Source organism: Botrytis sinoallii, assembly GCF_014898435.1.
Source record: "Botrytis sinoallii strain Bc 23 chromosome Unknown BSIN_001, whole genome shotgun sequence".
Taxonomy (NCBI): domain Eukaryota; kingdom Fungi; phylum Ascomycota; class Leotiomycetes; order Helotiales; family Sclerotiniaceae; genus Botrytis; species Botrytis sinoallii.
Genome location: NW_024066028.1, coordinates 86,057 through 102,311, shown reverse-complemented (window position 1 = coordinate 102,311; position 16,255 = coordinate 86,057). Strand labels below are relative to the sequence as shown.

The window sequence follows — 16,255 nt, the reverse complement described above, 5'->3', positions numbered from 1 at the left end:
GAATTGATTGTATTGCCGGAAAGAGTGTAAAGAAAAATTAATGGTAAAGGACTAAAAGTACGGCATCGAGGTTGGAGGACAAGTCGCCTGTTAATATTGGGAAGTGAGTCGTAAGGGGGAACTTTTTGGAAAGGGCCAGGTATGGTTTAGAGTGACGCGAGTGTAGCCTTTTCTATTAATAAACTTCACCAATCAATCAATCAAATTTTCAGCCTCAGCCTTTCCAATCTGACCATTTGTCTAATTTCGAACATGTGAGTTCCCATAGGATGAATGCGCTTTTTCACAAAAACAACAACTAGCTTCAGTACATACATATCTATCAAGAAGTACTTTGGAAAATCCTTACACATTGTGCCAAAGCTATTGTAAAACATTTGGTGGAACGTCTTCGTAAGGCTGAACTTAATATATTATGCCCAGGTGTATCCCTAGTGATGTGAATGCTTGATGTAACAATCTTCGCAACCACGAATTTTACTGATCGTCGATAGGCATGGGACATAGGATGTAAGTGTTAGTTGTCTACGAACGAATTGCTTTGGAAAGATTTTGACATTTCACGAAAGTTCCATCTAAGCGATGACGCAAATCAGAAAGTTGTCCCCAAGTCTAACAATGAGAGTTCAATGCAGCAAATAACCTCTTCCGCTTATGTACAACTCTGTCTAGTCTTGCAACCACCCCCACCACAATCTGCGTTTGTTCCTCTGATCTAATATCCGTCCTTACCCCACTTGTTGTATTTCTCGTGTAGCTCCTGGAGACAGTATGTTAGTATAGATATATAGCAAATAAGAACCTAGGAGACTCCGGCAATGGCACGCGTATATGAACAGGAGTATATAATCCTTGGTGTTCTGTGAGCTGGATAGATGGGGAGAAGAAACCTACCTTTGGCAAGTTAACATTGGGAACAATAACGCTGTGCAATGCGCTAGGTGCGTCCTTTGGTGGGTTTCTTGGGTCACCGGCTGGGTGGTATTGGTATTTGAAGTCCTGTCTGGCGGCATCGCCTTTGGAGCTCTCAGTCTGCCATGGCATGGTACCAGGAGCGACGTTTACTTTAGCTTCCGAGGTAGCTGAAGTGGGTTTACCACCTGATAATACAAGTCAATTAGAATGCTCAGTACCGGTCGAAGAAAATGATCTCACCGAAGTAGTAGCCGGCCAAACCAAAGGCACCGGCCATGACGCCGAAGAGAACCTGCGCAAAATGTGGATTAGTCAAATCTTCGGGGAGCATCTAAAGCGGAGAACAAATAGGACTACAGTAAAGCCAGATGCGTTGTGTAGTTTCACTCACGTAGAGTTCGGGATCTCTCTTTGCGCCCTTGTTAAGAACATGGCTGTCTGCAGATTTTGCTGCAGACTTGGCTGCTTGTGCGCCGACTCTTGCTGCTGCTTGTGCGGACATTTTTGAAAGTAGTGGGTGTGATGTTGTATCGCGGGTGAGCAATAATCTATCCTAGGAATGGTCCGATGCGATTTCCAAGATGTTTTGGCGGAAGATGTTCACGGATTATGTCACCAGCGTCACGTGCCGATGGTCGAGAATATGCAATGTTTGATTGGTGAAGGTCCCCAATGTGCCAACTTTTGTACAATTGAAGCTTGTCGGGAGTGAATGCTTCTCTTTCCTTGCAGAAAAATTATATATAAAGAGAATGATCTAATGAACTGGCTATACGAGGATAGCTTCATAGGTATAAATGTTCAATCTTAATCCATCATATCACCATCACCCTTTTCCCCAACTGTCCATGAATCTTCATTTCCCAATTGATATCAGCCATTTCCCACTTCTCAAGCTTCAAAGCGGAAAGCAGACTTCACTCTCAATCCCTCCCGACGCTTGGACCCCTCTCTTTCCAAAAACAACACAACGGCGGCCGGTATTACAAACCTTCTCCTCTTCTTCTGCTCCCGTGCGTTACTTCGCTATTAACCTGTCCACTGTCCACCAGTCTACCTACGCTCCTACTACGTACATACACTCACACCAACTCGAGAGCATTCTACTCCCGCACTCTACACTCCTTGTAAATTGTAACTTTAATTATTTTCTTCTTCACGCCTCACTTTACCACTTTCCTACTTTACACTGCAGTATGTAATGCTTGAACCCTACAATTAAGATCGAAACTTAAGATCCAATTCTCACACTCCTTAAAATTAACCTCTTTTACCTTTTTATTCCCTACCCAGTCTCGAGCCAGTCCTTTTATCTCGGAATCCACCTTTTTATAATCCTCAATACCCTCACACACAGCCAGAGTAGATATTTAATAAAATTAATTCTTGAAGCGCTTCTCGCCAACTTGCAAACTGGCTCACGGCACACGACCTTCACTTCTATTATTGTGCGACCGACTACCATTATTCGTGTTGACATGACAGAGAGAAGAATTCTTTTGGAGGACCGATTTTGATATACGAAATGACTTCCCGGGACAATTCTTCGTCCAAATTCCTTCATTCCACAGATAACGACAATCACACCTTTCCCAACCCGCACCTTGCGCCTTCAGAAATCGGAGATGGCGCGAGCGTTTTATCATCGCGAATGACCGATATAGCTTCCGAAGATGGAGATAATACAGATACCTTTTCCGGCCCAGTTTCGCAAAGTCAACGATTAAGCCAGCGCCACAGCATACAGACTGGAGATGGAACCTCAAGGCCAGACACAGGAGTCACGGCTGTTTCTTCCAGAGGAACGTTTGGACAAGCTGCCCCAGCTCGAAGAGGCTATATCCCAGGAATAATGGCGCAACGAGGGAGCACACCAGGACGACCTCCAAGCTCTACAAGCAAGACTCACGTACCATCTCTAAGTGCCCATGCTTTCTTCCGCCCGATGAGTTCTCAGAGACTCCAAGCGCAACGAGGAGGATCTCGACCAGTTACACTTATACAGCAAGGGTTTGGTGAAGATGGCTCTTTGGATGGAGGTAGTGTGAGGCAGAGCGTACATTCGAATATTACTATACCTCAGCAAATCATTACCGAAGATGCAGACTTACCTCTGCCACCATCTCGAGGTACCGAAGTGACAGAGCTAGGAACAGTGGATAGAGGTACCGCAAACGCAAGTCCTACGCATGGCCATGCAGCTGGAAGTTTCGCAGATAGTGTCCGCCCCTTGCAGAAAGGCCCAGCGAATACGAAAGGGCTGAGTCTGAACATTGATAAAGGTTACAAAAACGGCACTTCGACTCCCAAATCTCCACGGTCATTTCATTCCAATTTTTTGATGCCTACAAGAAACGATGGACCTGCTGGAAGCCCCAGTCCGAGTCGTAGCAATCAAGGCCGAGAAAAGCTCTCGTCTGCTGCTTCTTCACCAGGATTTACTCCCGTGGATGCGCAAAACAGGAACATGCAAACTCCAAACCTTGGTAAAAATCATCAATATTTCACAGGTAACACGGTATTCTGCTGGGGAGGTAGGCTGCAAAATACTCGGCACAGACCCATCAACATTGCCACGGATTGTTGTTGTAGTTCCCTCAATCCTGTTTTTTTGTGTTCTCAGCCCCGTTTTTATGGTACTATGTTTCTCCTGCGGTGCCTGTTTTGTACGCCTACATTTTTTACATTTGCATGTCCTCTTTCATACATGCTTCTGTGTCTGATCCTGGAGTGAGTACTTGCAAGCGCGCTTTCAACACCTGTAAAATTTATCTGATCAAAGCTAATGTTCCTAGATTTTACCTCGGAATTTACACCCAATGCCTCCAGCAGAAGAGGATGAAGATCCTCTTCGACTGGCGCCAACTCAAAATGATTGGACTATGATCAAATCGGCCCAATCTAGCACAAATGCAATGGAAGTGCCTACGAAATACTGCAAGACTTGTAACATTTGGCGACCACCTAGAGGGCACCATTGTCGAGTTTGTGATAATTGTATCGAGACACAGGATCATCATTGTGTCTGGTTAAATAATTGTGTCGGGCGTCGAAACTATCGTTACTTTTTTGTATTTGTGACTTCGGGTACACTTCTTGGGACATACCTCCTAGGTGCGAGTATAGCCCAGATTATTGTTTACGGGTATCAACAAGATATTTCATTCGGTGCCTCGCTAAGTTATTGGAGAGTCCCCTTTGCAATGTTCATTTATGGCCTCCTCGCTACACCATACCCAGCCGCACTGATGGTGTATCATTTCTTCCTTATGGGTCGAGGTGAGACAACAAGAGAATATCTCAATTCACACAAATTCATCAAGAACGATCGTCATCGTCCATTTACCCAGGGAAGTTTTGTTAGTAACTGGATTGCTGTACTTTGTCGACCCCGACCTCCAACCTACTTAAATTTCAAACGGAAATACGAAGAAGGCGATCAAAGATTCGGCGAGCGAAGGGGAAAACGAACGGCGCCTATCAATAAGGAATTTCAAGATGGAGGAAATAATATGGAATTGCAAAACGTTCATAATACGGAAGGGGAAGGGTTTCAAGGACCTACATCTTTGAGACGGACGACTTGAGGAGTTTGGCTGGGTGTTCTGGACGGGAACACTTTTTGACTTTTGCACTGACGCTAGATACCTATTTTCCTTGCATTTTTATGTTACCATGGTGGGATCATACTTGTACTTAATATTGTATTATCTTTGAAGAATATATGAGGTGAGCAGAAGAGAGGATAATACAAATGAATCATCGAATCGCAGTCACTGCTGGCGGTGGCCGACGATAGGGATGAGAGGAGAGTATTTTGATGAAAGCTGGAGGTTGTAGTACATTTTACTTTCTTATAGGAAGGAGGTGAGATAAGAGATGGACAAAAAGAGAAATAGCTGATATCTCGAGACGGCCTTTATTATCATATTATACAAATATACCTAATTTACTCCATGACATGAAGATTTACCTTTTTCGATATCGTCATTTCCTGATAGGATGTCACGAGATATAACTCTTGTCTACTTGGTATTTCATTCTTACGAGAGAAAAAAGTGTAACAGCACAGTAAGGTGAAACAGTTAAGGAAATAAACTCTACGTAATACCTGCATAGGCTGTAAGACCTTCGACTCGTGATTCTAAGGTGAGAAGTTCTGTTGTCTTGGATAAGTACCTAGGTACCTAGGTAGGAGGTATAGGGGAGCCTGGGTAGTTTGCGGTCTGATGTTTTTGAGAAAGAAGCTTGAGCTTCTTTTGGTGAATGGGAGGTTGGGGTAGAAACGAGGATGGTAATGGAGTGCGTGGTAATGGAATGCATGGTGCCAAGTGAACAGTGCTAAAGTGAATATGTTGAAACATGTGATTAAATTGTGTGCAAGAAAGTTATTCAGTCTAATGCATCACATTAGAAGATATTCCAGTCGTCATGCAAGTAGAAATTAGGCCTTTCCATCCCCACGAAATTTGGCGAGATAATGAAGGGGCAGGCGCTCTATGCTCTTAGCACCGCGCAAAGGTAAAAGTAAAACTCAATCGCCAAAAACCAAAACATAATTCGATCATTCATTAAGATTTGATTTGATTAACATGATTTTGATTGATATACAGTAATACCTAAAGGGCATTACAATAACAAGATAGGAATGTCTATTATAAATACATAAATCCTCCCATTTGATCTTGCGACTCTTCTTTTGGAAGGAAACTAATAAGACATAGCGAAAAGGAAACACATCCTGCAGACTTTGTCGTCGTAAGATAAGAGAGTGAGAAAATACTCCACCCAAAATCAGTTTTTGAGGGCGCCCGCGAGAGCTAACGTTGTAAGAGTCGCTTTCCATATCCATATCCATGTCCCACCAATTCTATAACCGTTTATCCGTCCTTCCAAGCTCCTGATGTACCCAAACAAACAAAGGAAAAGGGGGGGTGTGGTGTAAGGAAATTATTCTAAAAAAACGATTCGCTCGCTCGCTGCCGAATGACTCCAGAAAAGATGATTAAAGTAAATAAGTCCCAGTGTTCCCAATCAAAAACGCCCAAAGGAAAATAACGTTGATACATTCATCGTATCCTGACCATAGTGTTGGAGGACGAAAAGGACGGGGTCCAAGAGAAAATGTCAGCCCCCGGGATCCAGCTCGTCTATTTCGAGGAAGGAGTCATTTCTAAATGCATCCGCGAAATGCTTCACATGCCGTCGTACATGATCTTGGGCATGGTGGAGGTTTTAACGGCGATGCATCGTGAGTAATGATGACACGCTTCTTTCCATTCTCCATCGGGGAAGAGCGAGGATGTGAGAAGACTGGTGAGAGTTGCATGGAGAGAGGGCAGCCTAAGTCGCAGGGTCCGGGCTGAACGTTGGATGATGTGATGTTGTTGTGCTGAGCCACTCCAGGGAGTTTATTGTGCTGTGGATTTTTGGTACTCGGTACGTGCTGAGTTCGTCTGCGGTGCAGATAGACAATCCATCTGGAGGGGCTGAGGGGGAACCTGACGGGAGGGATATCGATGGGGAAAATGAAAGAATTGAAGACTTCGGTCGCGAGAGCAAGGCTGAAAATGGGCTATGGCTATTAGAAGTAGGGATTTTTTGGTTTTGCGAATCTGATATCGTTGCGTTTCGTTTCGGTGTGGGGGTGAGGTCGGGGAGGTCGGTGAGGTAATGATGCCTGGTGTATGTCTAATACGATCTTTAATTTGATGTTGTACTCGTGATCGAAATTTGAGGGGGGGCTTTGAGATTGTTGACTACATGGTGAAGTTCGGGATTATCTATTGATAAGACTTTAATTAGTTTAATTTGTTTTTCAGATCTTCAAAATTAATATTTGTTGCTTTTGAGTTTCTGCTTCTTTGACACTTATCCTCTTGTGTCCCTGATGTCCCGTATGCCCCGTATGCCCCCTTGAGCCCTGTTTACTTATTCTTTTCCAAGAGTAGTGAAGTGGGAAGGGCATTTTGGGGCAACGAGGGCATCTCGGGGCAACAGATGACAATGCAGTGCAATGGAATCCAATTGCAATCGACTATACAATCAATTGCGAAAAGGGGCATTTGTGACTTGCTTGTCGTGAAGTGGCTGATGAATGTGATAAGGGTCGCTTATCTGGTCACAGGAAAAGAGTCCTCCGTAGAGAAGTGCTAAGAAGTACTGTGACGCAGTGTACCGCCTCGGCTGCATATTCCGATCTTGCAACATCTTGCAGCTTTCATCTACTCAGGGCCACTAAGAATCTAATAAAAGACCAGGGCTTTGAGTCTGAGACCTTTTTGCACTTGCTCAAGGTTCCAGCCTCGTCTTGACGATCCGAAACTTTCGTACTCAATTGTCTGCATTGGGAAAGTGTCCAAAGTACCAAATTGATTGGGAGGAAAAGAGAAAGTAAAATGAGGATATACTAACATTCAGTCCATTGTAGATACACCGGGCAAGAGAGATAATGAGGTATTTAGTGGTCATCATCATCGTTGTCTCTTGGGTGGCTTCTGAATGCCATGATGGAGTCTATAAAGTAACGATTAGCAACGACCACATGTATAGATGGAATGGAGAATCCTATAAGCCATAACTGCCGAAGAAGGATCTCATGAACAAGGAATTTCACATACTGGTGATTGGGAAGGATTCGGTAGACATTTTTGGTGGAGGTAGTTGGTTGGTATGGATATTATATTGGTGGATGTACTTGGTCTTTGAGGGTTGGAGAGTGTTTTATGTATGTTCGAAGATATTGAATATGAGATGAGTTTGAAATGTAAAGTAATAACTTTGAAAGTATGTTGGGATGGAGGATGTTTATATCTGATATTTGATGCAGTTGGAAATGCTGAAACAAAAACGAATTGGGGAGAGGGGTCTGGGGGTTTAAGTATCTTGAGCTTAATGTATATAAGTCTTTTCTGAAGATATCACAATCATATTATTATACATAGCAACAACATGCAAAACACCTGCATAGGGCCATGCTTGGATAGTGGCTGAGAGCCCCATGGTAGATCGGTGTCTACGTTCAGATAGGGAGAAGATTACAAGGAGGCCATCCAGGCTGTCTTTCCCATTTCCAGGCACAGATAGGACAATAACTCAGCATCGTCATAAGTATGACTGAGGTAGTCAAAGCTGGGAGAAACCTTACAGGCTCGGCGTTGAGAAACGTATGAAAAAGGTTCCCAAATGTGAATCTCTGGGAATATCTGGAACCTTGCAACCTGACTAACTGTAACGACTCAAAGAGGTCCCAGATTATGAACCTTGGTACCTTTTTGACATCTTAGCGACTAACTGCCTGGCGCCCATCCAAGGGGAGAGTGACTGTGACAAGGGTGGAGGGCGTCTCTTAACCTATCATTATTCTCACTCAGCTCCATTTGCCACGGTTCGCCCCATGTTTGTTGGTAACCATCAGTTCGAATTATAGCCACAAAAGGCGCCTGCTCTGACTCTTCATTCTGAGCCAGGGTTCTAGGGAGTAGGGAGTATGCACACTGTGGAAAGGGTCCGAAGTACCGTACCATTAGCTTCGCAATGAAAGTACCGTATACCTGCAGCCTTGGGATGATGATATCAGGCATAAGGGACGACGTTTACGGAAAAGGAAGTGCAACGAATCTAGTTTGCAAGGGCAGGAATGCATGGTAGAGTCATTTGTTTGATCTGGATGGGACAGAGTTCATGGATTAGATGGAAGAGGACCCAGATGGAAGAGAAGACTTACTCGTAAGTTGTCACTAACTATAGCTAATCTTGAACACACATCGACCAAAGAGCCATTGAATGAACCCCACGGTCTCCAAGACAATATCCCAAAGTAGAAAAGAGGATACCGGAACCAGAAAGCAAAACCAAGTCTCAGCCAATTTATTGGGGAAATCCCACAGTATCCAAATTAGGAATCATTTAAATAGATTCTTTAGAAATTTGTTCTAGAAACATGAAAATCTACGGGGTAGTACAGTGGATTAGAAATCTATCAAACCAATCTCTCCAACTACGGTACCTACTCTGTAGATGGTAAAAGCAAAAGCATCTAATCCAGATGCGTCAGCCCATGACTGGGGGATTGGGACTGGGGGGGACTGGAACTGATGGACTGGGACTGGGACTGGGACTGTGATTGTGATTGTGACTGGGACATTTCATATTGGGTGTCTGTTTGACGGAGGGTGAGCAAACGAGAATATCAATCAAATCAATCGTGTTGGATCCATGTTGGATCTTCAATGTCCAATAATCTTCAATCATCTCTAACAAAATTGTGGTTGATCGATTAATGTTTCGCATTTTGTATTTCTAGACCCTTCATCCCTTCATCCATTCGTTTCCTTGTCGCGTTCCAGGTTTCTTGTCAAGGGTTGATTACTTTCCATTCTCTGTAGTCTGTACGGATCCAATTCTGAGGGTCCACAGTGCGTCTACAGTACCGCTGGTCCGCATTGATGAACATGAAGCCATCCGATCTGGCCCTCTATGGAAAATCCATGGACACTTCTCTTGTCGGTCGGGGGGTTTCTTTGCTTTTGCGGCAGTACTCATGCCATACCTCCTCGTATCCTCCGACGCCGACACCGAGGGAGATCGGGCAATTCTTACTCACATTCCATTGCTACTGTAACCTAACGTGTACCACCCAACATTGCATACGAGTAGCATCACAGCATCACATTTGCATCGCATAGCCTAATGTTAGACAAAGCAATCCGATCTCCTTCCCGCCTTATGGTCCTCTGGTGCTCCGTGGGGGCGGGCTGTCAATGAGATTTCCCAAGTATCACGACCTGCCTGTCTGTCTGTCTGTCAGTTCAACCACCATCTGCTGTGCATATCCGTAGAACTACTTTTCGGTGTAGCCTCCATGTCAGCCAGTACCTCTCGCAGGCCACCTTGGAATGCATCGAAAACAGGCACAGAAGAAAAAAAAGGAAGGTATCATGATTCATGAGGATTACGCCCTCTCTCCCAGCTGCCTCGCCTTTGGGGGGATTATTGTGATACACATTCATATTGGTGATCATACTGGCGATCATCTCGGTGAGGAGTGTGCCATGCCCTCCCTCGTATGCTAACTCGTGAATCTGCACTTCGCATGCAACTGAACCAAGATTTGATATTCATTTCTTTTCCTCGACACTATCACCGCCGTGATGATACATGAAATTATTGAGCCCCATCAGAAGTCCAGCAGTTCCTGCAAATCCAGAAAGGTTGCTCACCGAACAATGACACAGCATGTTTGATGCAGGTCGAGACCAAAACAAATGTAATCGCATAACACAGCCTACCATTTTTACCATCTACCATCTACCAACATCACCATATAGTGCAGTGCTACCGTCGCGATGAAATCAATCCCTACGGCTGGGCTGAACATGACAAGGTTTACCACGTTTTTGCTCTCCTATGAGGATGACATCGACGTCACACACCCTCATTCGTAAATTTCCCCTTTCTACAATGCGATTACTTTTTGTTCCTGCGTCAAAATGGCTTCCATCTCGAGTTCCCCGGCTGGATTAACGGCCAAATGGACAAATCCATCTTACTTACATGTCGCATCTTACATCTTACATTTTGCAACACACACAGCTCGTAATATACTCGTACTCATGAGCATGATCATAATCTAATCATAATCATACTCATACTCATACTCACCACGCTCACTCACCCATCCACCCATCCACCCTCCCACCACCCTCGCTTTCCTAACTCAGCCTTACGTGATGCGATGCCATCGATGTATTTTGACCATCATCCACCAATGTCCATACCACCACCACATTCCCACATCCCCAAGAGTTGGATGACATAAGATTCTCTATTTCCAGATAGGAGAGATATTCAGCCAACATTTCTAAAAATTGAATTTCTGGTACACTTTACTATACAAGGGAAGTGTGCAATTTACTCTCAGGATCTCCCCTGTCCGGCACCACAATCCGCGACCACGGGCCAAAGTAAGCAAGCCTTACAAGTTCAAAGTTAGAAGCAAACCCGGCTCCCTCCTCTTCCATTCCGCGACCGTTGTATCCAATGTACTGGGTACTTGCTAAAGAAAGAGACTGTGGGTTTTTGTACGGCACTCACACTTTAGTGTTGCACATCTTTTCCTGCCATGTTTCTCTTTTTCTCTCTGTTTCTCGATTTCCTGTTTCTTGTATCTCCTTCTCCTTCTCTATCACCTTTTTCTTTTTCTTTTCTTTTCTTTTCTTTTCTTTTCTTTTCTTTTTCTTTTTCTTTTTCCTTCTTCGTTCCTTCTCCTTCTCCTTCCCAAAACCCCCGGCCCCAATCCAAAGCAAATCCAATCGTGGCAATTACGCATGCGTTGATGTTTCTTCTTCGTGCTTCTAAAACCTCCTGGGTATCTCGTTATTGGGATCGATCCATCTCACGCTCACCGAATTCCGTCTTCCGGTACGGCGGTGGATCCGAATTCCCTCATTCAATTCATAAACATGGGGGGGGACCATTGGAACTGGGATTGCGATGGGTCTTCGTACTTACTTTGCGATATACTATTCTTAACTTCTTTTTATTTTTTTCAACCCCCTTTGATCTTCTTTTGTTTCGAAATTCTCCTTCTTCTTGCTTCTCTTTCCCTTCTCGAACGATTCGAATGAATCGAATCTCTCTTCAATCCTTGGTATGGATCTGTGCTTCCCCTGCCCACTCCACCTACGTACCTTTTCTCATCTATCCACACAATGAAGTGCATGATCGATCACGCTGCTCTGTCCATCATCTACACCTTTAGCAGGCTAGCTCTCCCACTGCCGACCCATAAGATCACCAATCTCCCCCTTTTAGGCAAAGTGGATTGCGCTCTCTAGCCGAATGCGAGAGCATGTCTGCGATATTTCTCCCTGGTTTTCCGCATGCCTGTCTGCTGGGTTTCGATCGACAGGGAATAATAATATACACCCCGAGATGTCCTTCAGGGATTCTTTTCTTTTGCGGTTTTATCCTCGAGGTTGGCTGTCCTTTATCCTCTGTATGGGTTAGAGGTCACCAGATTCACTATGTCATTGAACAAGTCATTCGTCAATCACGTCAATGGCAATAATGACAATGATGAGGCAGGAAGTTGATCAGTTGTCGATTGTTTCCAATATGGTACAATTCGAGTATCTATCCTTGGCCGTGTGAATTTACTCCATCATTTCATGAATCGTGACTCTATACTGTCTTCAGCTGAAAGTCTAGATTCGGTGTATTGTTGGTTCTAGAAGCTTTTCTCGTTATATACCTCCTCAATCACCCACTTACATCACTTTTATGCAACTTCATCAAGATTTTATGTTTCGAGTCATTAATCTGTTCTCATTGATCGGATCCCAGAAATTATGTCCTCCCACTTGTCTTTTCCCACTCCTTTTTCTTTTGTGCCCCCCATCCAATCCAATCGTTAATCGTTGTCATTCATCATCAAAATCATGATCATCATATCAAATGTACAAAAATAATACGTCGCTCCTGATACATCGCGAGTCAACTCCCTGGTCTTCTCCGCAATCCTTTCCAGAATTCCTAACCGGACCAGTTCATCCTACTTCTTCCAGTTCCATTCCGAATCGGGCCATCCGATCCCAACCCCCAGCCCACAGTATCTGCCAAAATCGATTTGCCGACGATCCGGGAAATAATCCCTAGCATCTACCGGTAGAACCATTGCTCAGGGTTTTCAATGTTCCAGAAAATCGTCCAAAAATACACAGGCTAACCGGGCCGCATCCGTGTAAGATGATTCGTTGACTTTCAGAGACAACGACGATGGGTCATCTCGCAGAATCTTCGAGACCTTAACTCTACATGACCGAACTTGAGGTTCTGTTCGATTGAAGCAACGTTAGTCTCAGGGTTGATCACCACTTTCGTACAATAATTTCCAATAATCAAACTCGGTCGGTGGCGAGCGGACACAGAAAGAAACGGTGAAGAGAGGAGAGGCCAGCAGAAAGACGGAGAAACATACCATGATCCCGAACCACACCTTTCACGTCGTGTACAAAGCCGGCAATCCTTTCATCGATAACTTTGCCACGCCATGCACCATCACCGTCACGGATTGGATTGAAGCTCTCCTTACCCCCTTTCCGTGTCTTGAACTTGGAATGGAGAATTTCTTTGCATCTCTCGAACAAGTTCGTCTGAGTTACTTTTACTCTTTCTTGGAAATCATGACGCTCAATGATTGCTTCTTTGCCACCATGTTTAATTCTGGATTCGGCACTACAGTTACGAATCAGCATCGGATCCTAAGACTACGGGATTAAGGAGAAGTACGCACTTGCAATATGAAAGACCTAACGTCTTGTCCATGACGAGAGTCAAGACGAGTAAGACGCTGAATCCAATGGCCCATTTTCGTTCATTTGTAGTCGCGCGATTGCTAGTCCACATCATTTGACCCCATTCCCTGAGGACTTCTTTGATTCTTTCCTGTTGAGATATGAAAAACGCTACTTTGATCTGGCGGGAAGCACATCTTGGAGAAGATTCTGGTGGGAAATCTTCTCTCAGGCGCCCCTCTACCAAATTTGTAGACTCGCCGTCGAGGATCAAGCTTCGTTCAAGTATGGCGCAAGCAATGTGTATTTCTAAGGCCTCGCGGAGGAGTTCATACTGTGGCTGTCAGCTATCAGGACCATTACAATAAACGTTGGGATTATCAATTTTGACAGAAATTAACTCCGGTAGTGCAAGATCAAGAGAGTACACCCCCAAGACCGGACAAATTTGCAGCAAGAAGACTACCGTCTGAAAGAGAAATGCCTTACCTCATCATTGGCTTCCACACCAGCAATATAAAACCGGCATACTGTCTTGAGCAAACGTTTCGCAATATCTGATTCCTCAGGTTCATACGCTATCCTTGCATATTCATCTAGATCATGTTGAACAATCCTCTTAATATATCGAGCATATTCTTCCTGTGTCTCCTCCATCAACATAAGCGGAATGCCAAGTGGTGGACTCTTCTTTTTCGTGTATGTCGGTCTACCTGATGCGTTGAGATACGTCTGATGTTGATATCGAAAAATCGAAGTCGAGCCTCGTACTGATAGAGAGACTACGGTAACTTTTAGCGGAACGCGGTAGCCCCAGCTCAATCGCACTATCATCTCATCTGTTCCCCATGCTTCTGCGTTTCTCGAGATGAATTTCTTGGTGTTCTCAGTTGTGTACAATCTTATGTGACTTTCTATAAATTTGTTAGAATGAGCACACCACCAAAGCTACCGTAGAGAGCATACCGGGTACTAAGAACTTATCTAGCATTTCGACTGGATCATTGAAACATGGTAAGAGGCAAAATCTTCTCTTTCCAGAAAGCCTGGTACACTGTTCGCAAGGAAAGCCAGGTGAACATGGTGAGCACTAGACAAAAAGCAATTAGCAAAATATCTCTTTGTGTGATAGTTGTACCCTCGTGCGCACCTTAATCTTAGAGAGATGGCAAGCCCAGCAAGCGCCCGCTTGCCTTACATCTCTCGCCTCCCGCTTCTCTTTTTCTGTTAGCGGCCTTACACGGCCTCTCGTAACCTTGTTCTTTTGCGGCTCAGTAAACGCGCTAAAAACATGCGAATGATGGGTCGGGTCGTCTGGTGAAAGTGGTGGTTGCGAGCCGGGTGGGTGTGGAGAGTGGTGTGATACTGGGGAGCCATGGGAAGGAGTATACAAAGTGTTGGAATAAGAGGTTGATGTATCACTTTCGTCAAACCAATTATGTCTTGGTGCTTCTGGCCCATACACATCGTGGCTTGGTTGGCCATGTGCAGTTACAATTAATCTGTCGCTACCCACAGGTGATGATGTTTCATAGGATAAAGGAGATCGCTCGTGTTCGTAGGAATTTAACGGCGCTGGCTCGGGCTCATATGCGACGCAGTTGGTGTTAGGATTTTCGTTGAAGACATTGCCATTTGCATCGTGCGAATTCCAGGGATTTTGTGAACGTATGTATCTGTCTCTCGGAAGTAGGTTTGGAGCTTCAAGTAGTGGGGCTACTGAAGGAGCTATAGGCTCTGTTGGGAACATGTTAAACCCCCAATCTAGGGAAGTAGATGTATTATCGAAGGAAAATGTGGAAGTAGCAGGTAATGAGGTATTCATATTTTGGGCGCGTTGGATCGCTTGATCGACCATCATGTTTTGGTTTACATAATCTGTTGTAGTGTCGTCAGCAAAGCAGTTGACCTCGGATTGAGACAAGATAAAAACGTCCGGACACGATATCCCAGAACGGGCACATGTGAGATAGACAAGATCGGCAAGCAAAATCATTACATACAAGGAATCTCAAGATCAAGTAATGGACTCGACCCTCCCGGGGATCCAAACGGGAAAACATATGTGTCGGATGTGGCCGAGACGGCAGAAGCAGAAGCCAGTTCCATACTTCCATGACTCCCATAGCTTCCCACATTAGCCTCTGACATACAAATGTCTTCAAAATCCGAGGGTCCAGTTAGGTGTGTAGTAGAATTCACGATATCCCATGGCATGGAAAGTCCAGGCATAGCTCCGGTCTGGAGCGATAATGAAGCACCGCCATTGGTTCCGATGTATGTCGAGTATCCGGGACTCACAGCATCATCGGGGCTAATTGGGATGGTATTCAGAGGCCCTGTAGAGAAATTGGCCAGCCATGATGCATCCGGAAGTGAGGTGTGAGGCGCCGTCAAATTCAAAGTTCCATCTCCAGCAGTCGTAACACCAGCGACATGTCCAATGATTGATGACGACGAAGGAGAGGTATTGATCGCGGCCTGGTACTCAAAATAGTCAAAGTTGGGCGCCGGCGAGAACCTGTCTAACCTGTCTAGGCGGGTATCTAGACGGATATGGTAACTTGGATTATGTCGCAAGGACGAGCTCCTAGATCGCGACGAGAGCGACGACGATGGTGAATGTGAGTGTGAGTGTGATGATGCAGGCGGTGAGGCACTGGGACTGTAATAATGGCGCTGAGTATGCGACGATTGCTGTTGCGGCCTCTTTCGAACCCTTTGTGGTGAGATCGGATTCGGCCACTCGGCCCGAGCCCTCTGAGAAGTGGGCTTTTCAATCATGACCTATGTGTAGTAGGTATTTTGTCGGTATTCTTTTCCTCTTGTTCGTTTATTCAAATTCTGTGCGGTACGTGCGTGCTTATCCAGGACCTTTTTCGAAATGTAAATGAAATGTTAATATCAGAAGCATTGCGGTGAAGCTGTTCGAGCCAGAGTCATCCTTGGATTCGTGGACCGTGCCAGTATGTATGTAGGTATGTATGTGTGTGTGTATGTATGTATGTATGGAAAGATGGATAGATGAATAGAGATTACAAGAA

At 44.8% G+C, this 16,255-nt stretch overlaps 3 protein-coding genes across 3 annotated transcripts; 1 reads left to right on the top strand and 2 right to left on the bottom strand.

Annotated features, from left to right (window-relative positions):
* Positions 1-715: 715 nt before the first annotated feature.
* EAF02_000029 (uncharacterized protein) lies at positions 716-1,417 on the bottom strand (the record flags this gene model as incomplete). The annotated part of the gene is made up of 4 exons (XM_038896077.1): positions 716-760; positions 895-1,100; positions 1,156-1,207; positions 1,307-1,417. 4 exons carry the CDS (start codon positions 1,415-1,417, stop codon positions 716-718), a joined length of 414 nt encoding a protein of 137 aa, XP_038762936.1.
* A 1,023-nt stretch (positions 1,418-2,440) lies between these two features.
* EAF02_000028 (uncharacterized protein) lies at positions 2,441-4,883 on the top strand (the record flags this gene model as incomplete). The annotated part of the gene is made up of 3 exons (XM_038896076.1): positions 2,441-3,503; positions 3,539-3,645; positions 3,711-4,883. 3 exons carry the CDS (start codon positions 2,441-2,443, stop codon positions 4,500-4,502), a joined length of 1,962 nt encoding a protein of 653 aa, XP_038762935.1. The 3' UTR covers positions 4,503-4,883.
* A 7,721-nt stretch (positions 4,884-12,604) lies between these two features.
* Positions 12,605-15,995, bottom strand: EAF02_000027 (uncharacterized protein; the record flags this gene model as incomplete). Its single annotated transcript, XM_038896075.1, has 7 exons — positions 12,605-12,750; positions 12,896-13,152; positions 13,211-13,545; positions 13,701-14,125; positions 14,178-14,301; positions 14,362-15,089; positions 15,215-15,995. The coding sequence occupies 7 exons, from the start codon at positions 15,993-15,995 to the stop codon at positions 12,605-12,607; spliced, it is 2,796 nt and encodes a 931-aa protein (XP_038762934.1).
* Positions 15,996-16,255: the final 260 nt, after the last annotated feature.